Source organism: Physeter macrocephalus, chromosome 17, assembly GCF_002837175.3.
Source record: "Physeter macrocephalus isolate SW-GA chromosome 17, ASM283717v5, whole genome shotgun sequence".
NCBI lineage: Eukaryota > Metazoa > Chordata > Mammalia > Artiodactyla > Physeteridae > Physeter > Physeter macrocephalus.
Genome location: NC_041230.1, coordinates 54,885,359 through 54,910,971, shown reverse-complemented (window position 1 = coordinate 54,910,971; position 25,613 = coordinate 54,885,359). Strand labels below are relative to the sequence as shown.

The following is a 25,613-nucleotide window of genomic DNA, read 5'->3' as shown; positions in this document are numbered from 1 at the left end:
AAGGGCCCAGGACAGAACAGGCTCACGTCTCAGGCCTCAGACTCCACCTGCAGGTTCCCTGTCAGGGACCCGGGGCGTGAAGGCTGTTTATGTGAAATGGCCTAGAGAGGGCGGGACAGGAAGACCAAAGGGCAGGAACCCGTCTAGAGCAGCAGGCCATCCAGACGCATGCAGGGCCCCAGGCACAGGCGGGGTGTCCCTCCTCCCTTGCCCCCAACACCTGCCGTCTTTCCCGCTGCCACCGGCCTGTGTGGCTGAGGGCACCTGCATGGGAGACTCTGGGCCGCGGGCGACCTGGTCTGGACGGAAGCAGCCCCCAGCCCGGGAGGTGGGGAGGGGGGCGCCCTGCCAAGCACACGGCGTCTGGGTCACCTGGGAAGGACACTGCCACCCTGAGAACGTGACCGTGGCCCAGCAGGGGAGCGTCCTCCACAAACTGGCCCACCCGAGGACCCAGAGCAGAGAGAGGACACAGCTGGCGGGCACCACTCGTACCTGGCAGGCGAGCTGCGGTCAGGGGGTTGGACAGGGCCATGCCGATCTCCGTCATCCCGTACCTCTCCAGCAGGGTGTGGCCGGTGATGCCCTTCCACTTCTCCAGCACAGGCAGGGGCAGTGCGGCCGAGCCCGAGACCATCAACCTGCCCGGCACAACCACAGGCTCCTGAGCCCTCGGGAGCACATGGCTTCTTCAGCCCGGTGAGAGCCACACGCGCCCAGCACCCCAGGCACCGTCACCCTTTAACTCACGGCTAAAACTGCAGTTCGGGCTGAAATTTAACTCTGTGCTTTGGAAAGAATCTTGGGTATATTTTAGAATGTAAATAGATCTTCACAAGGAAGGGGTAATCACAGTAAAAGGAAAAGTGATTTGAGGGTCCCTGGTGCATGCTCCAATCAACGTGCTGTCCACAAACAGCCCCAGAAAAGAGCAGTGATAAGAGTAGGTGATGACGGCTTATCTGGTTTAGGGACAAAACAGCACCGGGTCTGAGGAGGGGGAGGGGGAGACGGAAGCAGGCAGTCTCCAGTGAGGGGCGCACGGGGGCTCCTCCACGAACACTGCCTGGTGCTGGCGGCTCACGTGACGATGACAGTGGTGGGATACCTGAGAGCCCCGGCACGCACCACGTCCCGAAAGCACTGTGTGCAGGAAGGAGGGTGCTTCTGCTTCTAGTGGGGGCCGGAGCAACGACCACCCCGTGCTCCCCCCAGGGAGACGCAGGCACGAGGACCCTCCCCACCAGGAGCCCGGCTGCTGGGGTCTGAGGGCCTGCCACCCAGTCACCCTGATCTCCCCTCTCGGACCTCATTCTTGCCCTTGGCTCCTGAGATCTGGGTACACCGTGTTACCAATCCCACTCTTGTCCTGGTGCTTGGGCTTTGGACCCCAGCCCCACCATGGCGCCTCGTGGGAGACCGATCCAGGGAGGTGCTGCCAGTGGCACCCTCAGAAAAGGGCTCTAGTTCCATCAAAACGCCTTTACGGAAAAGGAGCCAAGAGTGGCTAAATGGGAGCAGATCCGGATGAAATACCCGTCTTGGGAAACTGGAAATCCTCTCCAGGGAACGAAGGGCTTTCCTGAGCGCCTCCTAAGGACTAGGAATCAGAGGCACAGCGGCCGTGAAGCTCGTGGCTGTCCAGCGCCAACTGGCTCTCCTGTTAAAGGCTGTGTCTGCCACAGACACACGTGTCACGCCTCTTGGGCACACGTGTGATCATGCCTGTGAAGACCCGCCAAACTGCTCACTTCCGTGTGCTCTGCAGATGAACCGCTTGACCACGAGCAGAGAGAAGCTGCAGTTGGCAGGCTCGTGGGAACACGCAGAGCAAACCCCATGCCACCAAAGGGGCCAGACAGCCACACGTCTGTCAGGGAGGGTGTCTGCATGGGGCCGGGGAGGGGGCGGGGCTGAGAGCCAGCAGGTGTGGGGTCAGAAGGGACTTCCCCATCCTTGTCCTTCAGACTCTACCGGAAGACAGGTGGACAGTCAGAGACAGAGGGACAGAGAGACCCAGAGATAGAACAGAGACACGGATACAGAATACAGGCAGCTGCGTCGGGAGCACAGACACGTAGAGAGAGACGCAGATACGCATTTTAAAGCGAAGAAAAATTACTGCTTCCTAAAACTTAGTAGAACAAAGTAGAACTGACTCACTTAGTAGAACTGACTCACTAAAAATAAGTTATATTTGACTTTCCGGATGGGAAGGTGGGCTATGTACATTTACCTGATTTTTTCTTCACAAACTGCACGCACGAAATCCTGGACATGAGGGTGGGTAAAATGTTTGTCGTAATAATCCATCAACTTGCTGTATATGGTAGGCACTGCCATAAATACATTAATCCGTGGAGTTTCAGAGCTTAAGAACTTTTCCCAAACCTAAAAAGAAAAAGGGAAGCACAAAGCAAAAAGATTAGAAGACCTGAGTGCACAGACACATACGGACCCTCGGTTCCAAGATGAGTGCTCTCAGCAGAGGACCCCCCTTTTCTTCAGCATCAGAGGGTCTGTAAGCGGCTCCCGTCTCAAAGGGGGTCTCACTTTGACAGGGTGACACAAGCTCCTGGACCTTCCGTGGGGGTCACTGTGCAGGGGACACTGGCGTCTGGCCTCAGGGGTGGCCCGTAAGGAGGAAGAGGATCGGGGGAGGAGTGGGCCCTGGGCCGGGGGACTGGCCTCGGATCTGCTGTCGGGAGAGGTGGCACCTCAGACTTTTCCAGCCATGCAGACGAGGGGGGACAGAGCTGCACGAGGGGCCAGGCAGGCCTGAGCGCAGCACAGCGTCTGGCAGACGGGCGAGCACACACGGGGAACGGATGGCGTCTGCTGTTTTTTCGGAAGAAGTCATGTGAATTTTGTTCTTACTCTGTAACAGATGTTTCTCGTTTTAATATAAAGATGCTTCCGGTTTCTCAGCTCATGCTGAGAACATGCTCGTGTGTTAGCCCTCATCTTCAGGAGAAGGGGCTCTCTCCGTGCAGCCACCGCATGAGCCCATGGTCAGGGCGGGACGGGGAGCGCGGGGTGCTGCGTGCTCAGCACACCCCACACAGACAGCCTTCCCCCGCAAGGCATCCGAAACGCTGCAGCCAGCCCCAGCCTGCCCCAGTCCCTGATCGCATACTTGTCATTAGCTCCTCACCTTAGCTGCTTGACACAGCAAAGGCAAAAGGCACTCCTCTTTGGGGAGAAAATTACATCGTTTTTTGTTTTTTTTTTTTTTTTGCGTGACGCGGGCCTCTCACTGTTGTGGCCTCTCCCTTTGCGGGCGGACTCTCAACCACTGCGCCACCAGGGAAGCCCTTACATCGTTCTTTTAAAGACAACCCCGCCCCCATTATAAGCATGTATGAAAAGAGAAAAATGTGACCCATAACTAAGAAAAAAGTCAATAGAAGCAGACCCTCAACACGGATGTTGGAATTATCATACAAGGAATTTTTTTTTTTTTTTTTTTGTGGTACGCGGGCCTCCCCCTGCTGCGGCCTCTCCCGCTGCGGAGCACAGGCTCCGGACGCGCAGGCCCAGCGGCCATGGCTCACGGGCCCAGCCGCTCCGCGGCACGTGGGAGCCTCCGCCCAGCCGCTCCGCGGCATGTGGGATCCTCCCAGACCGGGGCGCGAACCCGGCTCCCCTGCATCGGCAGGCGGACGCGCAACCACTGCGCCACCAGGGAAGCCCCATACAAGGAATTTAAATTAATAAATAGGTTAAGAAATTCTGAAAAGATGAATGAAATGGGGGATGATCAAGGATTTCATCAGAGAAGTGGAACTGCAAGAGAACCATTATAAGCTGGAAAGTACATTATGTGAAACTTGGAATTCACTGGATACACTGAACACACCAGATGCAGCAAAGACAGCAGTCAATGGAAATGATCTAAACGGAACTACAGACAGGAAAGAGGAGAAAGAGAAGAGTGTCACCACGTGTGGGACAAGATGACACACTCTGACCTGGCAGGAAAGACAGAACTGCTCGGTCAGTGGAGACACATCCACGTCCACACATGGGAAGACTCAGTGTTGCTAAGATGGCAGCTCTCCCCAAACCCCAGCAAGCTCTGTTTTCCGGAAATTGACGAGCTGACCCTACAGTTTACAGGGAAAGGCAGAGGACTCGGAAGAGTCCGAACAAATGTGAGAAGGAGGGAGGAAGGTGGACGACGCACACTTCCTGACCCAAAACTTACTCCAAAGCACCAGCATTCAACACCGTGTGAAGCTGGTGTAAGATCAGACACACAGACGAACAGAGCAGATGCCCAGAAACAAATCAATATGATGATGGCCAATTGGGTTTGACAGAGGAGCCAAGTCACTTCCATAGGATAATCTTTTCAACAAACAGCACTGGGACAACTGAATATCCACATCCAAAAGGATGAATTTTCGACCCTTACCTCACCATACCTAAGAATTAATCCAAAGCGGATCAGAGACCTAAACGTATCAGCTAAAACTATAAAACTTTCAGGAAAAAACATAGGTGAAAATTTTCATGACCTTTGGTTAGGCAAAGATTTTTTAGATACGACAGCAAAAACATGCTCTATGAGATTAAAAAACATAAAATGGATTTCATCAAAATTTAAAGCATGTGTGCTTTAAAAGATACCATTAAGAAAATGAAAGGACAAGCCAAAATGGGAGAAAATATCTGCAAACCATCTATGTGATAAAGGACTAGTATCCAGAATATATAAACTCAATAAGAAGACAAATAACCCAATTTAAAAATGGGCAAAGCAGCCCGATAGATAGTTCACCAAAGAAGATACATGGACGCAAATAAGACCATGAAAAAACACTCACCGTCCTCAGTGATTAGGGAAATGCAAATTTAAACCACAATGAGATACCACGTCATATCCACTACAATGACCATAATAATGGTTTTAAAAACCAATAAAACAAATGTTGGTGAGGATGTGGCGAAACGAGCCCTCACGCACTGCTAATGAGAACGGGAACAGAACAGCCACTGTGGGAAAGTTTGGCAGTTTCTTAAAATGTTAACAATAAACTTAGCGTACACCCCAGCAATTCTAAGCCTACTTATCTATACAAGGTAAATGAAAAGTGTCCACACCAGGATTTGTACATAAATGTCCACAGCAAAAACTGGAATTGACCCAAATGCCCAATAAATGATAAATGGGTGACCCAAACGTGGCCTGGCCACATGATGAAGCACTACCCAGGGACCAAAGTGACAAACTACTAATACACATGCTACAACATGGACAGAACTCAAAGACGTTCTACAGAGTGAAAGAAGCCAGACCCAAAAGACCACATGTTCTATGATTCCATTTATATGCAAAGCCCAGAAAAGGAAACACTGTAGAGACGGAGGACAGACAGTGGTTACCAGGGGGCTGGGTGTGGGAATAGGGACTGAGATAATAGTTGAACAAATCCTATAAACTTATGTAAAATCACTGCATCGTTCACGATAGGTGAATTTTATGGTATGTGAATTACATCTCAATAGAGCTATTTTTAAAAAAGGACAATGCAATGAAAACATTTTCAGTGAAACAAAGCTGAAAGAATTTGTCTTCAGCAAAGCTGCACTACAGGGCTTCCCTGGTGATGCAGTGGTTAAGAATCCACCTGCCAATGCAGAGGACACAGGTTCAGGCCCTGGTCCGGGAAGATCCCACATGTTGCAGAGCAACTAAGCCCGTGCGCCACAGCTACTGAGCCCACGTGCCACAACTACTGAGCCGCGTGCCTAGAGCCCGTGCTCCTCAACAAGAGAAGCCACCGCAATAAGCCCGCGCACCGCAACGAAGAGTAGCCCCCGCTCGCCACAACTAGAGAAAGCCCGCTCGCAGCGACAAGGACCCAATGCAGCCCAAAATAAATAAAATAAATAAAAAATTTTTTTAAAGCTGCACTATAAGAACTATCAAAAGAATTCTTCAGGATTCAGGGAAACGATCCAAGAGGGAAACACAGATCTGAAGGAAGAAATGAAGAGCGCCAGAAAAGGAAATATATGGGTAATTAAAAAAATTTTAAGGACCCCTGACTGTTTAAAGCAACAATAGTAGCAGTGTATCATGAAGATGAAGGAAGGGAATAATAAAAAACAGAAGGAACAGGAATATAAAGCACAGGTGCATTAGAGAAAAATCAACACAGTTGGTTCTTAGAAAAGATAATAAAATTGATAGGCCTCTAAAACGAGTGATCAAGAAAAAATGAAAACATAAACTACCAATATCAGACATTTAAAGGAGACATCACTACAGATCCTAAAGATATTAAAAGGATAATGAAGAGAAATTATAAACTACCCTATGCCAATAAACTTGACAATTTTGATGAAATGGACAATTATTTTTTTTAAAAGTACCAAAACTGACACAAGAAACAAAACAGAAAATATTCGAAGTCCTACATCTATTAAAGAAACTGAATCCTTAATTAAAAACCTTCCCAGAGGGCTTCCCTGGTGGCGCAGTGGTTGAGAGTCCGCCTGCCGATGCGGGGGACGCGGGTTCGTGCCCCGGTCCGGGAAGATCCCACGTGCCGCGGAGCGGCTGGGCCCGTGAGCCGTGGCCGCTGAGCCTGCGCGTCCGGAGCCTGCGCTCCGCAGCGGGAGAGGCCGCGGCAGTGAGAGGCCCGCGTACCGCAAAAAAAAAAAAAAGACTATTAAAAAAGTGAAATGAGAAACCAGAGACAGGGGAAAGATTCACAACACGTATTTCTGACAAAGGCCTTTTATCCATAATATATACAGAACACCTACTGATTAGTTATAAAAAGATAACCCAATTTAAAAATGGACAAAAGCCTTGAAGAGGCGTTTCATAAAAAGAAAATCTCGGGATGACCAGTAAGCGTATGAAAAGTGGGCAACACGATCACTCACTCATCAGAGAAATGCAAATCTTATAAGGCCAGTGAGGTAGCAGCATTACACACCCACTAGCATGGCCGAAATCTAGAAAGCCCGACCCAGTTGCTAAAGGGTGGGGCACGCTGCAGACAGGAGCAGAGCACAGATAAGCACTTGGGAAAGGGCTGGGAGTTTCTTAAAACATTTCACATACGTGCTCCTGTGACCCACTAATTCTAACCCTGGGTATTTACCCAGAAGAAATGAAAATGTACATCTGCAAAAAGACATATGAGAATGTTCCCAGCAGCTTCATTCATAAAGCCCAAACTGGGGAAAGCCAGACGCCCATCAACAGGAGAAGGGATGACAACTCCGGGTCCTTTTTGGTGATGGAAGGAACTCGCTGCTTACACAGCAGCACAGATAAACCTCAAAGGGAGCCCAGGGGGAGAAGGGAAACACAGCCGATCCCATTACATGCAAATTTCAAGAACAGGTCAGCTAACTTATAGTAACAACGATCAGAAGAGGTGGTTGCCTGCGGGGTGTGACTGGGGGTTGTCATGAAAGAACTTCTGGGACAACGGGAATGTCTTCTTTCCCAGCCTGGGTGTGGGTTATACAAGTGACGTCATCAAAACATACGACACTGTACACTTAATCTGTGCGTATCACTTCACGGAAACTAAAACTCAATACAAGGAAACAAAAGCACACTCACTGAGATGGCTGGAATTAACAAGACTGACCACAGTAAGTGTGGGTAATGGTCTGGAGTAACTAGGACTCTCACACATTGCTGCTGGGAGTATAAAACATGCACCCACTCTGCACAACTCTTTGGCAGTTTCAACCATGAATAAATATACATCCAGCCCAGCGGGTGTCCAGCACCGGCAGGTACAGATCCAAGAGCAATGTCCACAAAAAGATCTTTATGCAAATGTTTATAGCAGCTTGATTCAAAATATCCCCAGACTTGAAACCTCCTGCAACAGAAGCATGGATGGACTGTGGCACTTTCATACTAAGGAATGCAACACAGCAACACACAAAGAACAAATTGCAATTGATGGAACTCGAGAATAAATCTTAAAATAGTACGAGTAACTAAACAGCACCAAAGGACACATACTATGGGGTCCACGCAGATGAAGAACACGTGAAACTCAGCCATGGTGCACCCCCTGACCAGGAGAGAACGTTGTGGGCCATGTAAACGTGCTCTGTCTTGATCTGCGTGGTGACCGTCACACAGACGCATACTCAGTTTACATACCTTTTACTGTATGTAATTTATGCCTCAATTAAATAAAAGAAGCGTGACAACATTCCCCACTTTGCAAACCCCGGTGAGTTGACGGCTCTAGGCTATGAGCATGAGCAACGCTGACATCACAAGGAGAGGTACGGCTGGGCGTTACGCGCCCTGCTGGACAGGTACACACACTCCCTGTGAAGTCTCCTCCCTGCCAAAGCAAAACAAAACCCCGAGCCTCATCCCACCTCTAGACCTGACTACCGATTTTCAAGAAGTGTAAGGGAGAGCGAAACGTGAAACGACACCACAGGGATGTAGTCCACAAGATCAGACTGTGGGAAAGTCTACAGGACACACAGCCTAATTTCATAAAGAAAAACTGCGAGGAAAAGACTGAGAAGAGACTGAGGAAGTAAAACCATGTGCACGAGCGGTGGTCCCGCCGCTGAGACCCCCCCCCCCCGGGGCTGAGAGCAAAGTGCCTGCGAGAACCCCCGGGACGGAGGCCCCCCGATAGGCCTTCCCGCCCGGCCGCGGCTGCGACCTTGGCCAGGCCCTGCAGCTGTCTTGCTGTCTTCTCACACCCCAGCTGAGACCCCCCCCCCCGGGGCTGAGAGCAAAGTGCCTGCGAGAACCCCCGGGACGGAGGCCCCCCGATAGGCCTTCCCGCCCGGCCGCGGCTGCGACCTTGGCCAGGCCCTGCAGCTGTCTTGCTGTCTTCTCACACCCCAGTGTATATCTGGACTGAACCCCTCAGGTCCCTTCCGAGCTCTGACATGCAGATTGGCTGGAAAGCCTGCGGGGCATCCTACTTCCCACTGGCTCGTTAAAGAAACTCGGTCCGCCAAGTCCGCGCTGGCCTGGCCAGGCTGCTCCCCGAGGTGGAGGGCGGTGCCCTCGCTGCCACCTGGCCCCAGGGAAGGCATGGGTCCTTGGAGGACACACCGGCCACCCCTCGGGCGTCTCCCGGGAGCGTGCGTATCCCGATCTGGCTGACCAGGAACAGCCTCGAGCCCCCGTTCCTTCTCACTCACGGCGGCAGCATCTACAGGTCAGCGGCTGTGTTTCCACTGGTGTGCAGACCCCGCCACTACCCGGCCTGGCGAATCCCGACAACACCCTGACGGGGGCCCGGCCCTCATCCTGCCCACCAGGCTCGCCCGTCACCACGAGCGCTAGCAGCACAGACCGTACCACGTCCACGGTGAGGCGCGGGGCCCTGGCTCGAGAGGAAGGGGGACAGGCTGCGGGAGGTGGCCGTCGCTCTGGGAACCTGTGGTCCCGGCCAGGCCCGTGGCGGCCGCACACGTGGTCCCCACCCAGGCTTCCCACCGGAGGCTGAAGGAAGGGCAGAGCTCACACCCAGCCGAATGAAGGGGGAGGACTGGCCCTGAGGTCATCAACTGGGACACTGGGCCCCTGGCACACAGACGACATCTGCCCCAGGGGCTGCCTCCTGGGGACCGTCTGCAGCGGGGAAGGAAGGCGAGGCCATCCTGAGAACTCACCCGCACCGGCAAAGGCAACGGCAGCAGCACCGCGCCGCGCCCCCGTTGCTTCCGCACATCCAGACGCTTCAGAAGTTGAAGGCCGGGAGATGCCCTCAAAAGCCTCTCTAGGGCCTGCATTTTACCAGCGAACACACTCCTGCGGCAGCCAGACTGCAGAGCCCAGCGCGGATGCGAGCAGCTCCCAACCGGGCTGCACACAGGAACCCACAGCGGATGCAGCAGAGCGAGGGTCCGGGGCCTCTTCGCACACCAGCTCGCCGACGTGACCCTGCAGAGCATCCGGGACTGGAACCTGGGGCTAGACCCCCAGCAGGACTGCCCTGCCCGGCAGAAGCCGGGACAGGTTAAAGCACAGCTGCCACGGAGGCCTCCTCGGCTTGAAGCCACGGTCAGGGGTTAAGCCATCACCCGTTTCTGGCAATTCTCACAACACACGGGAGGGCTCTTATTCTGTTTTTCAGGTGCTCCGGCCAAAATCTGGCAATGACAGAGAACACTCCGTAATGAAAGGCTGGAGACAGGAGAACAGATGCCTGTTTGTCCCGTTCCTTGGGCCTGTGTGCCCGGCCCGCCCTAGTGGCCCCAGGCTGTGGGTCAGATCTGAGCCGCACTTGAGCTTAAAAGCTCTGCTTCCCTCCCCCAACTCCGCCTGCAAACACCTCCACCCACTTCAACAAGACGCAGATTTCTCAAAGCCCAGAATGAACGACCTCTGTGGCCACAGGTGTGCCAGGCAGCAGGCTTCACGTGGGCACCGGAGTCCCGAGCAGGGGCACTGGTCTCTACAGAGTGCCCTGGCAGTGGCCCCAGCGGCCTGCACCGCCGAGCCGAAAGCAGCGCCACGTGCCGGGTCTGCGCCCTCCTGCCTCACCGGCCGGGCCCCACCCGGACTCAGTGCCTCTCCGAGAGCCACCGCGATCCCGAGAAGTCGCCGGAGCACGTTATCTGCGACAAGGAATCGATCTCGGCCAGGCAGCCTAATCAACAACCAGACTTCCTTCTGCGGGGCTGATGGCGGACAGCCCGCCATCCGTCTTCCTGCCGTCCCCGAGTCACCGCCACCTCATCAGTCAGCCTCGCAGGATGCAGACAGCCCCTCACCCCACTGTTCACAGAAGGACTTGAAGCCGCCAGGAGCTGAGACCGCGTCAACACCGGTGCCGGTTTCTGGGCCCCGCACCTCTTTATACTCATTTCTTTGTTTTTTGTTTTCAATGAATGGTAACACTCTTTTTTTTTTTCTTTTAAAATATATTTACGTATTTGGCCGCGCTGGGTCTTAGTTGCGGCAGGCGGGATCTTCGTTGCCCCATGTGGGATCTTTACTTGTGGCATGTGGGATCTAGTTTCCCGACCAGGGATCGAACCCAGGCCCCCTGCACTGGGAGCGAGGAGTCTTAGCCGCTGGACCGCCAGGGAAGTCCCTACACGCATTTCTCAAAAACAAGCTTAGACAAGCCCCAATATTTAATACTGCTAAAGGTAGGGTTTTCTTATCAATAGTATAAGTACATTCACAAAACTCTGAAACTCAGGGCTGCGTCTTTTATCAACCACAGCAAATGTGTTTGACTCTTCAGCCCTGCTGCGTGGTTCTGAGAAACCCCAAGTCAGTGCCTAGGATCGGGAAGGTCTGAGCTGACTGTCCCGGCAAGCTGCCCGGCAGCCTCTGGTCTCCAGCCCCCGGGCAGGAGAGAGGCAGCATCCCAGGGTCTCGCTCTCAGAGGTACAGGCTGAGTAGGGACAGCGAGGGGCCACTGGAGTGACGGGAGAGAGCTGGAGGCCAAAGAAAATAAAGGGGACCTGGTGGCCTGGGAGCAGGTGGGAATCCCTGAGGTTTGCTTCCCTGTTGAGTGCTTCCTTGTCCAAAATCCGCTCTCGTTTTCACAGTATCTAAGCTACACAGGTACATGTTGAACAGAGCTAATCCCATTAAGCTTTACACCAGCAAGACCTCTCGGGAGGGTGAACGCCAAGGCCGACAGGTGGAGCTGCCCACACCCCGAGGATGATATTCCACATGGAACCTCGGCTCAGGGACACTGACAAGCCCGCCCACGTAACCCGCCACCTGCGGCCACGGGCATGGCTGAGGTGAGCTGAGCTGTGAGCGCAGGAGGCCCCATCCGCCGTCCTGGTCTTTCTTTTTTTTTTAATTTAATTTTTGGCCACGTTGGGTCTTCGTAGCTGCGCGCGGGCTTTCTCTAGTTGCGGCGAGCGGGGGCTACTCTTTGTTGCGGCGCGTGGGCTTCTCACTGCGGTGGCTTCTCTTGTTGTGGAGCTCGGGCTCTAGGCGCACGGCGTTCAGTAGTTGCAGCGCGTGGGCTCAGCAGCTGTGGCTCACGGGCTCTAGAGCGGAGGCTCACCGCACGTGGGCTGCTTCCTCTAGTGGCGGGGAGCGGGGGCTACTCTTTGTTGCGGAGCGTGGGCTTCTCACTGCGGTGGCTTCTCTTGTTGTGGAGCTCGGGCTCTAGGCGCACGGCGTTCAGTAGTTGCAGCGCGTGGGCTCAGCAGCTGTGGCTCACGGGCTCTAGAGCGGAGGCTCAGTAGTTGTGGCGCACGGGCTTAGTTGCTCCGCGGCATGTGGGATCTTCCTGGACCGGGGCTCGAACCCGTCTCCCCTGCATTGGCAGGCGGATTCTTAACCACTGCCCCACCAGGAAAGTCCCCGTCCTGGTCTTTATACACGTCTACAAACCCAAAGTGTGCAGAGAAGTATATCCCTTTAAGGGAACCTTGTGGTGGGTTTTTCAGTGGAATGTTATTATGTTTATCTGCTTATGCTCTGATTCCTGAGGAGCTGATACAGTAAAGTTTTCATTAAACACATAACCACTCCCCTAAGTGACTTTCAGGGACGCTCCCCCAGAGGCCTGTTCACAAGTCCGGACGATCACGATGACAAAAGCCAAGGGGGAGCCTGTGGCGAGGGTTCAAGGAGCCAGTGTTCCCTCATGGCCCATGGGGCCCGTAAGTGATAACCGTCCATTCATCTACAACACCTCTGAGCCACCTGCTCTAGGCCCTGGGGACAGGCCCTAAACAGAAGGAAAACCATGCCCTCAGAGGTGACATTTTAGGGGGAGAGAAATGAGGACCCACAGCAGAGTCTACGTGGCTTGGAGGTGGTAAGTGCTACACCGGTCAGTAGCGCAGATTAGGCCAGGACGGGGACCAAGCTGCACAGAGACTGAGCCTGCAGGCCCAGGGTGCTGGAGGCAGGGTGGGGAGGAGAAGGCGGCAGTGGAAGAGGCCAGCAGGGGCCGGGGCTCCCCTCCTGGACGAGGCAGCCACACTTCCTGCTCTTTCTTTACCTTCCTGGGTCTGTGCTTTGGGAAAGGAAAGGCCTGCTCAGTCTGCAGGCCAGCAGCCTGCCTGCACCCCTGCCTCGCCCACCAGGCACTCACATGGATCAGGAACGAGGAAATCAGGAAGCTGGGACTGTAGCCGGCTGGTCAGCCACTGCGGCTCAGCCTGTCTGGGTCCCTGATCTAAGCTCAGGGTGGGGGCCCCTCGCCCTCCTCCTGTCTTTGTGGTGCCCTGCAGGGAGGCCCTCCAAGTGAATGAAGAATTGGGGGGGAGGGCAATTTGCATTCTTTGGAGACCCCAGGGCACTCCTGCATTCCTGCTGCACAAGCCCAGTCACAAAACCTCCCCGGGGACTAGGAGGGACTAGGGGACGAGCTGGCTGTCCCCACTTGCCCTTAGCAGTCACTCCCGATAGCCTCAGGGCCCGCCTTTCTCCCCCTCCCCACTGCCCATTCAGTCCAGTCAGAGCCCCCTCAGGAAGCCGTGTGTGCTGGGCCAGACCGACCCCTTTGGAGAGTCACTGGGACTTGTGTTAAGAGGCAGACAGCCCTCTGTAGACCCCGCTGCCTAAATCCTGAGGCCCTGCAGCTGAAAAACAAACAGCAGGATGGGGGTGGAGCTGCGGTAGTGGGCAGAGGAGGGGGCTGGCTGGCTGGGCAGGGTCTGAACGGGTTGCCCTGGCCCTCGTGCTGCCACCTCTACTGTTCGGCTTGCCGGTCTGTCCACAGCGCCCACGCCGGGCTTTAAGCTACGGTCTCCTCTAAACCCAACAGCATCACCTGTCAGTACACAGGCTCCCCAGCTTCCTTGATGCTGGTCTGCATGCAGCACCCTTACAAACAGGAGGAGAAAGGGTCCTTGCTTCTCCCTGCTTTGCGTTGCTGAGATTGGGCTCAGTGCCCACCCCGCGCCGGGCTCATCGCTCCTCCGTGAGAGGACGAGATGGAAGGTCAGGGAGGTGCGGGGCTCGCCCGGGGCCGGCCTGTCTGTAGCACCTCGTCCTCTCACTCCGACCTGGCACCATCACCGATATGGATTAAGGCTCCAGGAGTGACGTGAGGACGGAGACGATCTATCTAGAGCTGCCGCTTTCTGGTGGAGACAGAGGAGGCCGACTTCAGTGAACGATGGATTCTGCAGACCAGACACCCCAGGCCTCAGAGACCCCTCGTGAGGAAATTCACCCTGGAATAAAGTGACTAAACAACAAGCTCCGTGCTGCGGGCAGAGCCTGGGCACTCCTTCAGAGACCTCACTCGGTGGCCCTGCTGCGCAGAGGTCTCCAAGCCACTCCTCTCCTGGGGCTGCAGACCTGCAGGACAGCAGCCAGCACAGGAGCCCCGCCCCCACCCGGAGCCCATCCCCCACAGGAGCCCACCCCCCCCACCCGGAGCCCATCCCCCACAAGAGCCCCGCCCCCACCCGGAGCCCCGCCCCATGTGAAGTCCAGCGCCCACAGGAGCCCAGCCCAGGTGCTTCCTGGGCTCTCCCACTTCACATTCCCATGCTGTATAGGTTATAGCGTGAGTCAGTGACAGTGTAGGGTCTCGTTCAAGCCCTGTGCTTCCTGGCGGCCCCACGGGGATGTGTCACTTCGGCAGCCTGTCCGTGCAGTCAGCCCATCACCACCTCAGAGCCCTGCCTCCACCTGCCCCGGGCACCTGTCCCCACCAGTACCTGGGCCACGGAGGCTGGGATGGGACTGCTGCACAGCAGCTCACCACGTGCCGGCGGCAGGGGCAGCGTCTGGCCAGGTGTCTCCCCTCCTTCTGCCCTCTGCTCTGCAGTGCCCTCTCTGCCCCACCCCGTATCCACTTGGCCTCCCTCCCCCGCTGACCCGACGGCAGTGCTGGGAAAGAGCCACCTGCTGAAAAGAGGGACCGGTGGGGAGACTGACACGGAGCCCCCAGCTGGGCCACCCACTTGGGGCCTTGAAAGCCAGCAGTCAGCTGAGCAACAGCCCCGAGACATGCACGTGCTCATCCCCGCGGATGCGCCACCTCACGTGGCAAGGGGGACTCCGCAGGCGTAATGAAATCAAGGGTCTGGAGATGGTGCGGTTGCCCTGGACACTGGGTGGGCCTGACATGGTCACAGGGTCCTTATGTAGAGGGAGATCCGGCCACAGAAGAGGCGGCGGCCACGAGAATACAGAAGCAGAGGTTGGGGTGATGCAGCCACAAGGCAGGGCGCGCAGGCGCCTGCAGCAGCTGGAGGAGGCAGGAGCAGATTCTGCCCCGCAGCCTCCAGAAGAATCAGGCCTGCGGCGCCTGGCCCTTAGCCCGCGAGTCTCATCTTGGACTCGGACTTCCAGAACTGAGAGTACACGCTTGTGCTGTGCGAAGCCCCAGTGGGGACCCTCTGCTCCAGCAGTAACAGGAAACTCGCCGCTGGGACTCTGCACCCCAGAGAAGGGGCCTAGCCCGGGGAGGCCCAGAGCCCGCGACGCCGAGAGCCCGGCCCCAACTCACCAGCTGAGCGCTGAACTCGGGCAGCATCACGCAGGTGGCGCCCACCCAGAGCGGACACAGCAGCTTGTTGACCACGCCGTGGACATGGTGCAGCGGGAGGACGTGGAGGATCACATCGTCCTTCGTCCAGGCCCACTTGCGGACCAGCCCCGTCACCTGTAGGACAGCACAGCCTCAGAACGGGAGGGCGCACGCTCCCGGCCGCCCCAGCCGAGAAGAGGGGGAGGAGACGGCCGCGGCCGCTGCCCCGCCCTTGACGGCATGGTGAGGAGGTGGTAACGAAATGACCTGGGGTCTGACCGGGGGGCTGTCTGTCCACCACTTACCCTCCTGCTAGAGAACAGGGCCGCATGCAGTCAGAGGCTGCAGCCAGTGTGAAAGGGCCTTTGACTTGGGGTCAAAGGCCTCTGCAGACTCTGGGCGGCTCTCCCCTCAGGCGGCTCCGGCAGGCCCTGGGACTCGGGCCTCAGCAGAGTCCAGGCTGGAATCCGGCCGTCTGTCTGGGCCACGCCGATTCTGCCGGCACCCTCGCCCCGGCGTATCCAAAAACTCCCCAGTCACTGCCGAGCCTGTCCTGGCACGCGCCGCGGTGACAGCCACGCGCGAACACAAGTGAGGTGCCCACCCCACAGAGATACCGGCCCAGAGATGCCTCTCCAGACCAGAGGCACGTCTCCTCCTCGGGGACAGAGACAACGTATAGTCACGCCTTGCCTGCAGCCAGCCCGACTCAGTGCATGCTGATTTATGGACTGAGTTAGCCTGAGTCGATGGCGTTGACCTCTGACCTCCCTCTTTGTCGGTTTGAACTTCTCTCTTATTTTCCCACTGCTGCTGTGTAAGAGTCTTCATTGTACGTGCAAATGCTTTTTGGAAGCAAGAAGGGTATAAACTGCAGATAAATACAGCGGCTGGGGAGTTTCACAAAAATGGTAACTGAGGCCACAGAACACAAAATAACACCTAAGATGTGGCACACATGAGTTCCTGCTTTCTTGTTTCCAAAATAAGCTGCAATTCTAGGTGCTGATGGCACATTCTGGATATTCGCTTTGTGGCTGGTTTCTTTTAAAACCTCAGCGTCACATATCGTGGCCCGTTCTATGCTCCACATGCCACGGCCCTGGAGGAGCCCGAGGGGGCCTGTAAACCCACCTGGGCACTGCACCCCCCTACACGGCCAGTGGGGCTGCTGGTCACACGGCCCGGGGGTGGGATGGTGAGAGCTGCGACTGGCCCTACAGGATGAACAGAAGGCCACCTGGGAAGGCACTTACACCTGCCGGGACTGGCCTGATGGGACACAGCACACACCTCCCGACTGTGGCGGCCCCAAGAGCACTCACCACGGCCCTGATGTTGTGATGGGTGCTCAGGACGCCCTTGGGTCTCCCCGTGGTCCCGCTGGTGTAGATGATCATGGCGCCGCGGTCTCTCCAGTCCCACTCTGGCACCCGGCCTTCCCCGGGGTCCTCGGCTGCCCCGTGGTAGACTGCGGGCGGGAGAGGCAGGAGCGGGACCCCCAGCTTCTGGACCACCGGGCTCAGGAGCTCCACGTGCTCTGGGCCGGCGAGGACCACGGAGCTGCGCGAGTCCTGGATGAAATACTCCAGCTGGGCCCGGGGGTGCTTCCTGCAGAGGGGGACGGCGATGCCGCCGCCCATCCACGTGGCCCACTGCGCCACCACGAAGGAGACGTCATTGCCGCACAGGAGGGAGACCCTCTCCTCCCGGAGGTCCCCGTCGGCACGCCCACGGAGCCGGCAGATCTCCCGGGACAGGCAGAGGCTGCGGGAGTAGAGGTCCTTGTACGTGTGGCTGCCGTGCTGGTCGACGAGGGCGATCCTGTCCCCGAAGGCCAGGGCGCGGTGGAAGCCCAGGGCGCTGCCGTCGGAGCGCGCGGCCGGGGCCGTGTGCAGGGCGCCGCGTCCTCTGCACCTCCGGGGGGCTGGCCACCAACACGGTCCAGGCCAGGCCCAGGCCAGGCGCCGGAGGGACATCCCCACGCGGGGCAGCGTTGCAGCAGCAGACGCCAGCTGCTGGTACCTGGCAGGAAGAGAGGGCACCGCGGTCACTGCCCTGTCCTGCCGGACCCCCACGGCGGCCAGGAGAGGTGGCCTCACTTCCAATCATGGGGGGACATCCCGAGACCGGAAACGCTAACGATCTCACAGCACACACCGTTGGAACTTAAATGACCAAAGTTTCAGCTTTTTATTCAATCTCATTGCTTTAAAGGTTTTAAAAACATGCAAGATTCTAAAACAATGAACTAAACTAGGTGAAGCCAAGGAGAAACAAACAGAACTCAATGCACTTCAGGTAAATTCTGAATAGCGGTTTTCAAAACCCTGAACCCGGAGAAATACCAGCCGAGAGAAGTAAGTACCGAGGGCCTTTGAACAGCACTGTTTGCACGATGCGGGTCCACTTACGCATGGATTTTCACTAATCTGCACTGCGGCACTTACACGAGTGTGAATTCGGAGGCCGGGGATGTGCAGGAAGGGCCGGCTGTGAAGTTACTCGGATTTTCGGCTGTGGGGTCGCCCCTAACACCCACCCGACCCCCGCCTGGCTCAAGGGTCGACTGTGTTCCCTCCCTGCCAGCAGCGGGGCCTGGAGATTCCAGCGAGCAGAGCACAGACACCGGGCTCGCTTCTGCTCTGGAACACGTGCCAAGCCACGGACTCTTAGGAACTTGTCTAAGAGAGAGCAGAGACTCAAATAGGGCAGGTTCGCATGCCTGCAAAGCGTCGCTCTGTTTTTTAAGCTAAAACATAACTCTTCCCTCTCTTCCCCGCAGCCTAACTACTAAACAATGACCAAAACAGTCCGCCAGAAGGAGCGCTCCCCAGGAAGGCCGAGACCCACGGCGCGCCCCTGGAATTCTCCAGCGTGCTCAAGAGGAGGCGGCCTGGGAACGGGTGGCCGGGCGCACCCTCTCCACGCTGCCGCCCCTCCACTTGAGAGGTCAGGAACCCTCCTGCGCCCCAGGACCGCGGAAGACGGTTCCTGCCCAGCGCCAGGGCGGCCAGCAAGGTCCACGGACCACCACCTGCCCTGGCCCAGTGTCCGCACTGCTGCGCCCTCCCCACTGTAGCCTGTGCTCCGCCTGGGCGCTCTCAGCCAGAGCAGCGTCCCTGATGGGGAGCTGACGGATGCACCAGCTCTCCCGGTTGTTCCTGAAGGATTTTTAATGAGTATTATTTGATAACACACTTAGTATATTACGGTGTGTTTTCACCTTCGACCACCCTGTTCAGTAGCAAGGCAAGCACTGTTAACCCTATCTCACCCACGAGAAAGTTCAAAGTCCCCCCGCTCCTAAACCACAGCCAGGAGCCCAGCCGGAGCCCTCCCACCCCCCAGCCATCGTTCCCCACCAGTCACCATGCCAGACGCCCACGGCCACCCTGGCCCACGACGGCACAAGGAAACGGCCTGATGCTGGCTATGCTGCGGCGGGGGGGGGCGGGGGGCCTGTCTCTCCCTGTTACTGGGGCGGGGGCCGGGTAGGGGGTGGGCGGACATCACAGGGGCCCTAGACGGCACTTCTGAGTGTCAGAGGCTGATGAGGACGCCTCCAAGGGGCTGTCCAACAGCATCATAAAATAAAACTTGAAACTCTCGTTCCCGTTCCAACGGGCCCAGCAAAGCAGGGAAGGTGGGGACTGGTGGGCGGGCAGCCCGGCACCTGCCGCCAGGAGGCTGCTTCTCCCCGGCTCAGCGCACCCTCTCCCTGACAAGCCTCACTTTTCCGTCTCCTTCATTAACTTGCTACAGGGGAAAACAAATGTGCTATGTTTGTTATATGTACCAAACAGTTTTGTTCTCTGTTGTTAATTTAAAAAACAGACTACACACAACACTTTATAATTACCTAAGAAAACAAACAGCCCACAGCAGTAAAGGTCGGGACTGAGCTCTCCTCTGTCCTGAGATCCTCCGCGCGTGCTGGTTGCCCCGGGTGGCAAGGGCTCTGACACAAGGTCTCCCAGCCTCCCGGCCCAGCAGGCGGAAACCTGGCACCGGGGAGATGCCCGCCTGCCCGGCCCTCCCGCCTGCAGGGGCCTCGGCGGCCCCACCTCCTCCCCAGTGGCTGCTCCAAGGTCCTGTGGAAACGCTCCCGAAAGCTCCAGGCCTCCACCATCGGTGGGCTCTCCAGGACACGTGGCCCACACCCCTTCCAGATGAAGGAGGCCAGAGTGTCTTGTGACGTCCTGGGCTCTGCCCTCTACGCAAGGTTCAGAGGCGGGCTCGCAGTTGGTTTCACACCTTTGGATTTCTATTACTATAAAGAAACCTGACAAATTGTAAGAAAACAGCTGGGCTTGACCAGAGAAACTAAGAAACGTGATAAACATGTGAGATGTGCCAGTTTCAGAAAGAAAATGAGCTACAGTGAAAAGCAAACCAGGGGGCTTTAAGTGCTTCCTCTTGTCACTTCTAGCAAATTCTTCTCTATTTGCTTGACAGGCAGGAGAAACTAAAAGAGACTCCATAAACAGAAAACCTACCGCACAGCATTTCTGGGTTACGGCCTGAGGCCTGACTCTTGTTGGTGACCACGCAGGAGAGGTGTTCGGGGGTGCCCGCTGAAGTGACAGCATTTTCTGGGGGGTCGAGGAGCACGGCACGCAGGCCCTGGGTGCCGCGGAGGACAGCCAGACGGACAGCCGGGGGTGGCTGCTGCCGCCACCCCCCCGCCTGGCAGGCCTCGCAGGGCTTCACAGGCCATGTCACAGCTGCTGCCAGCGAGACCACCCGGCTCAGCCTTCCTCTGCCTGCTCCCCCTGGGGCCCCAGGGACCGTACCACACCGAGGGGGGCCAGTCAGTGAGAAGCTGGGGTCTGAGAACTTGAAATGGAAAACTGGAAGACAGGCTGACCCCCACTTTCCCTCCATCCCTGGCCAGGGGCGGGAGGGCTAGCTGACTTCTGACTCCATATCAGCGAATCCACAGTGGGCTGGGCTGGGAACGGATGTGGGGGGGCAGGCAGTCAGAGCAGCACCTCCAAGGAAAACAGAGGTGAAGCCACCTGCCCAAGGCCACAGAGTAACTGGAGAAGCAGCATCCAGACCCAGGTCCGGCTGGCTGCAGCACACCGACCCACTCTTGAGACACCACAGGTGATGAGGAAGGCCCTGGGCAGTGAAGGTCAAGTCCGTGCTGGGAGCTGCCCCAAGAGACACCACACATTAACTGGCCGGCACCCCCAGCCTAGCGACGGCTCAGCCGTCCAAGAGGACACTCAGCAGTCCCTTCTAGATGCGACATGAAAATAGGAAATGCAAGCCCTCTGTTCCCACGGTTTTTTTAAACGTATCCTAAGGAAATAATCAGTGATGTACATCAAGGTTCACTATGGGGTGTTCAATGCAGGGTTATTTCTGATATTGAAAATCTGGGGCTAAGCCGGGTGGTCCGGAAGGTCTGAGGAGGCCAGGGCACACACACGCGTGTGGGGCTGGGCCACGGCCCGACTGCACAAGCCCCTGCGGCGCTGCTCAGGGGAGGGACGTCCCAGCCAGAGACAGGAAGGTGAACCTCCAGGTGGACACAAGGAGGCAGGGCCACAGGTGGCTTTTGTTTTCTTCTTAGCGCTTCTCAATTTTCTCCAGATTTTGTGCAATAAGCACATATGACTTCTGTAATCAGATTTTAAAAGTCTAATAAATGACATTTATATTTTCAAACGGAGATATTTCAACCTCAGCATTAACATTTTCTTTGGTACAAAAAAGAAAAAGGGAAAAAAAGAGGAAAATGTAATTACCTGTTCTGGATGGTGGATCTACAGGGTGTCTGTAATTTTCTATACTCTTTAATTTCTCAAAATGACAGAGGCAAATATAAATGAGATAACAGCCTTCTTCTCTCAATTAAACCTAGTGGTTCACGGAAGGCTCCGGGGGACAATGAAGAAGTCCTCACAGAAGCAGCTGGAACGCCCGCTGCGCTGGCACTGAGCACCGCAGGGCTGGCGTCCGGCAGCAGCGACCTGGCCCCAGTGTCCCAGCGCTGGGAGGTGGCAAGACCACCTGGCTCCGCATGGGGACGGGGGTCCCGAGGCAGGGTGGGGCAGGTGGCTGGAGCTCGGGGGACGGGGAGCCTGCCAGGTGACCTGCAGGGAAGGAGGCTCAGGGACACGTAGCTGTGCTCACACGGGGGCGTCTGTGGAACACACGCTGAGAAGGGGCCCTGCCTGCTCACCACGGAACCTCACCACCAAAATGACTTTTAATTGGGTAAATACTGCCAGCGTGGCCTCCAGAGAAGCTGCACTAATTTTTTCTCCCACCAAACATGTGGGAACATGGGGCCACCCCTTCAAAACAGCTTTTATGTGCTCCTGGAACCACTCATCACCAAGCCATTCAATACAGAGCTAAAATCTCCAAGGTCCAGGGGAGCAAGGCCCTGCCTTGAACAAGCAGAAAGAATCAGGTCAGGTCAGATGACTGTGTCCTGAGCAGGTCCAGGTGCAGAAAGACCAACAGCTACCTCAGGAAAAGAGGCCACGCCTTCCAACCACCGGCCCCCTTGGTCACGGGGCCCCGTCACTGCCGGTGGCACAGGCTGGAGTGATATTGCCACCCAATAAATGCAATTTGGCTACGGATTTTTTTCCCTGTCTCGATTAACCAACGTCATGAGGTCTGCATAACCGTGCAGCAAAGTGAAAAAATCCCAGCCAAGAGCACGGAAACCTGAATTCTGGTGAACCAGATGCCTTCTCCTGGGAAGGCCACACTGCGCTCAGCTCCCTCCAGGAGGCCAGAGCCCAGGCAGAGACCCAAGCAGAGGCCACTCAGTGCTCTGACCTTCAGGTTTCCAGCTCAGACCACTGAGGTGCACGGCCCTCTCAGGACACACACCCAACACCAGGAAGATGACATCTGTCACGTCCTAACCAGGGTGCTGGCTGAGAGCACAGATTCTAGAGTCAAAACAGACCCAGACTGGGACATTCACTGGTTTTTCCGAGTTTTCCTCAGCCGTCTAAGCCTTCGGTTCCTGTGAGAACCGCCCAGCACACATAGTGGGAAGCAAACGGCCCAGCCATCCTCAGCACCACGGAGCCATGTGACAAAAATTACTCGATAAGAATGATACTTGCATTCAAATGAAGGCGGCTGGTTTCGAAATGAATAAAACGGCACCTGATGGATCAGCGCCACCTGACCCCAACCCTGCCCACTGTCTGCAGACTTGGTGAAGCTGCGCGGCCGGAGAGGGGACCCACTCTCCCTCTGGTGCCGGACGCTTGTTTCAGCATGCTGCCTGCGGTTTGGGGGGCTGTTTTCAAAGTTACATTTTTAAGTAACAGACATTCACACTGCATTCAAATCAAAAAACCAAAAGGGAAAAACAAACGCTTAAACCCATATCCATATTAGGACGTAAAATACTATTTTAAAGATGCCATCTGGAGGGATGAAGCTTACAATCTCGGGCCGTGGCTTAATCCACAGATGCCGTCTGCCTTGAAGAGTGGGTCTGGGACATGGGGTGGGGGCACAGTAGGGACTGAGGAAAGCTCGCTAGACGCGCTGGGCTTTCACGTTTCACATCAGAACCTCCGGGGCCCCCTGAAGCCTGCTGGGGATGTCTGTGCTCCTGGGCCCAGCACCGGTGCCCCCTACCCCCAAGTGTCCCTGCCTAGGTCTCCAGACAAACATGCCCCTCCTCGGGATGGAAGCCTATAAACTCCCCAAACACGGGATTACTGTTCCCACATCTAAATGTCATCCTTCCCCCTTTTGGCAAACTCCTAATCATCCTTCAAAGCCCGGCTGAGTATCACCTCCTCTTTAGCGCACAAAGCAAACAAAGAAAGTGGGGGGCAGGGGGTGGTGCTTCAAGGAGGATTCCTGCGCCCCGATGAGGCCGGAAATGGATTTGTTTCCGACACGACAGATCAAGTTCCCTCCAACGATGGCTGAACATGGACTTGACTCACTCCCACACCCCGGGGGCCTGGACGTCGCCGCCAGCGCCGCGAAGGGCAGACAGGGTCCCCACGTGACGCAGCCCCTGCGAGGGAGGGGGCGGGGCGGGACGCGGGGTGGGGGAGCTGGGGTGAGGGGTGAGGGGGCGGGCTCTACCTCCGCAGGCCGGGCTCGCGCTCCTCCTCCTTGCCGGGTCGGAACCGGAACCGGAACCGCGGCTGCGCGCGCACCCCGCGTCCGGCGCCCAAGCGCGTCCCCCGGCGCGGCACCGCGCCGCGGGTTCCGGGCGCCAACGTTCCCCACGACCGGTCGCCGCGGCCCCTGGGCAGGGGCGGCTGCGTGTTAACCGCTCCCATCCCGAAGCGGGTTGGGAACCGGGCGCCTCAGGTGTTCTAACTCCCTGTTGGGCGGAGCCAGGCACAAGTCCACTCGGCCGAAACGTGCGATTTCTCTGAAGTAACAGATCAACCACGGACGCACGGTTCGAGCCAGCGCGTTTCCCGCCCGCCTCCCGGGCAGCCGCGGGCCAGGCCGAAGCCGGGCTGGGCTGCCGTCGTTCCCCGCCCCCGCTGTCGGCCGTGAACCTCCTGGGGGCTGAGGACGCGGAGCCCGAGGAAGAGGGGCCGGGAATCTCCGAGGAGCAGCAAAACGACTGAGATGGAAAAAAGATGAGAAGATCCCTGGGCCCTCCGTTCGCTGCAGGAAGAAAAGTATAATAGTTTCAGGAAGGGACCGCAGACAGGACAGAGCGGGGGAATCATCGAAGAAATCAAGAAAATGAGCAGAACTTCCCTGTTGGAGTGAGGGCAGGGGCCCACAGCACTTGGCAGACAGCGGGGCTGCTCCCGAGCGTGGGTGTGGGAACACGCTCACCTGAGCAGACAGCCACCCGAACGTGGGCTCTTCTCTGCCATGCTCTGAACATCTGTGTCTCCCAAAATTCGTTGTTGAAGCCCTGACTCCGCCTATGTGATGGTGTTAGAAGGGGGGCCTTCGGAGGTGATGGGGTCACGAGGGCAGAGATTCCATGAATGGGATTAGTGTTCTTAGAAAAGAGACCCCACAGGGCGCCCCCCGCCCCGCTTTCTCCAGGTGAGGACACAGCGAGAAGACGCGGTCCATGAACCAGAACGGGGGCCCTCACCAGACACCGACTCTGTTGCTCTTGGATTTCCAGCCTCCAGAACTGTGAGAACTCAAGCCCCCCAGTCTGTGGCATCCCTTACAGCAGCCCAGATGGACTACGACTGACCCCTGAGGGCGTCCGTCAGCGCTCCCATCCCATCCATCACTCCTGGGCTCAGTCGTGCAGACTCCCCTCCTTGCTTCCTGCCTTACCTCACATCCAGTCCTACTGGTTTCTCCTTCAGCATCTTTCAGAAACCAGCCACTTCCCACCATCACCACTGCAACCAGGCGGCGGTGGGGAGGGTGCTGGGAAACCCTGGTCTCACACCCTGATTACTAAAATAGCCTCCTCCTGGCTTCCCCGCTTACACCTCCCTGCCCCATCAGTCTGTCCCCAGCACAGCAGCTGGGTGGCCCAGTGACCACTCTTGTCACACCCTAGCATCCTGGACTCTGGGGTTCCCCCACCTGGCAGACGGGAACAGTCATCCTGAGGAAGATGAAACTGGGGGAATAACTGGTGCGTCTGCTCTTTTGAGAGGAGATTTGAACCACTGAAGGAGAGTTTGGGGCTAGAAGAAGGATAAATACCTAGAAAACTGATCAAGAGGAAAATAGGCGAGGGACTTCCCTGGTGGTCCAGTGGGTAAGACTCCGCGCTCCCAACGCAGGGGGCCCAGGTTCCATCCTTGGTTGGGGAACTAGATCCCGCATGCCGCAACTAAGGGTTTGTATGCCGTGACTAAAGATCCCACGTGCTGCAACTAAGACCCTGCGCAGCCTAAATATAATACATAAATATTTTTTAAAAGAGAGAAAAATAGGCGATAGTTAAATACTGGGAGAACAGCAGCAAAGGCAAAGTATCGTGTGGCTCTAGGAGGCTTGGCTCAGACAAGCATTTACAGAATTGCAATAACGTAAACACTTATAATGCAGACATTGACGTTGGTCTAAGGAATTTAGGCAGTCTCGCTCTCCCTCCCTCCCTCTCCCCTCTCCCCCTCTACCTCCCTCTCTCTCCCCATCCCTCCCTCTCTCCCCCTCTCTCCCTCCCTCCTCTCCCCCTCTCCCCGCTCCTCTCTCCCCCTCCCCCCTCCTCTCTCC

At 56.5% G+C, this 25,613-nt stretch overlaps 2 protein-coding genes across 2 annotated transcripts in view; one reads left to right on the top strand and one right to left on the bottom strand.

The window, feature by feature from the left end:
* The window catches only part of ACSF3 (acyl-CoA synthetase family member 3), a 59,090-nt gene extending 35,505 nt beyond the window's left edge, over nt 1-23,585 (bottom strand). The window contains exons 1-5 of the mRNA XM_024125008.3: nt 23,535-23,585; nt 16,769-17,468; nt 15,423-15,578; nt 2,237-2,391; nt 496-641 (exon numbers count right to left, since the gene is read on the bottom strand). Of these exons, the coding sequence (XP_023980776.1) occupies nt 496-641; nt 2,237-2,391; nt 15,423-15,578; nt 16,769-17,422 (1,111 nt within the window). The 5' untranslated portion in view covers nt 17,423-17,468; nt 23,535-23,585. The remainder of the gene's footprint in view (nt 1-495; nt 642-2,236; nt 2,392-15,422; nt 15,579-16,768; nt 17,469-23,534) is intronic.
* A 765-nt stretch (nt 23,586-24,350) lies between these two features.
* LOC129391408 (uncharacterized) overlaps nt 24,351-25,613 on the top strand; it is an 8,263-nt gene continuing 7,000 nt past the window's right edge. The window contains exons 1-2 of the mRNA XM_055078926.1: nt 24,351-24,377; nt 24,852-25,026. Coding sequence (XP_054934901.1) covers nt 24,351-24,377; nt 24,852-25,026 — 202 coding nt within the window. The remainder of the gene's footprint in view (nt 24,378-24,851; nt 25,027-25,613) is intronic.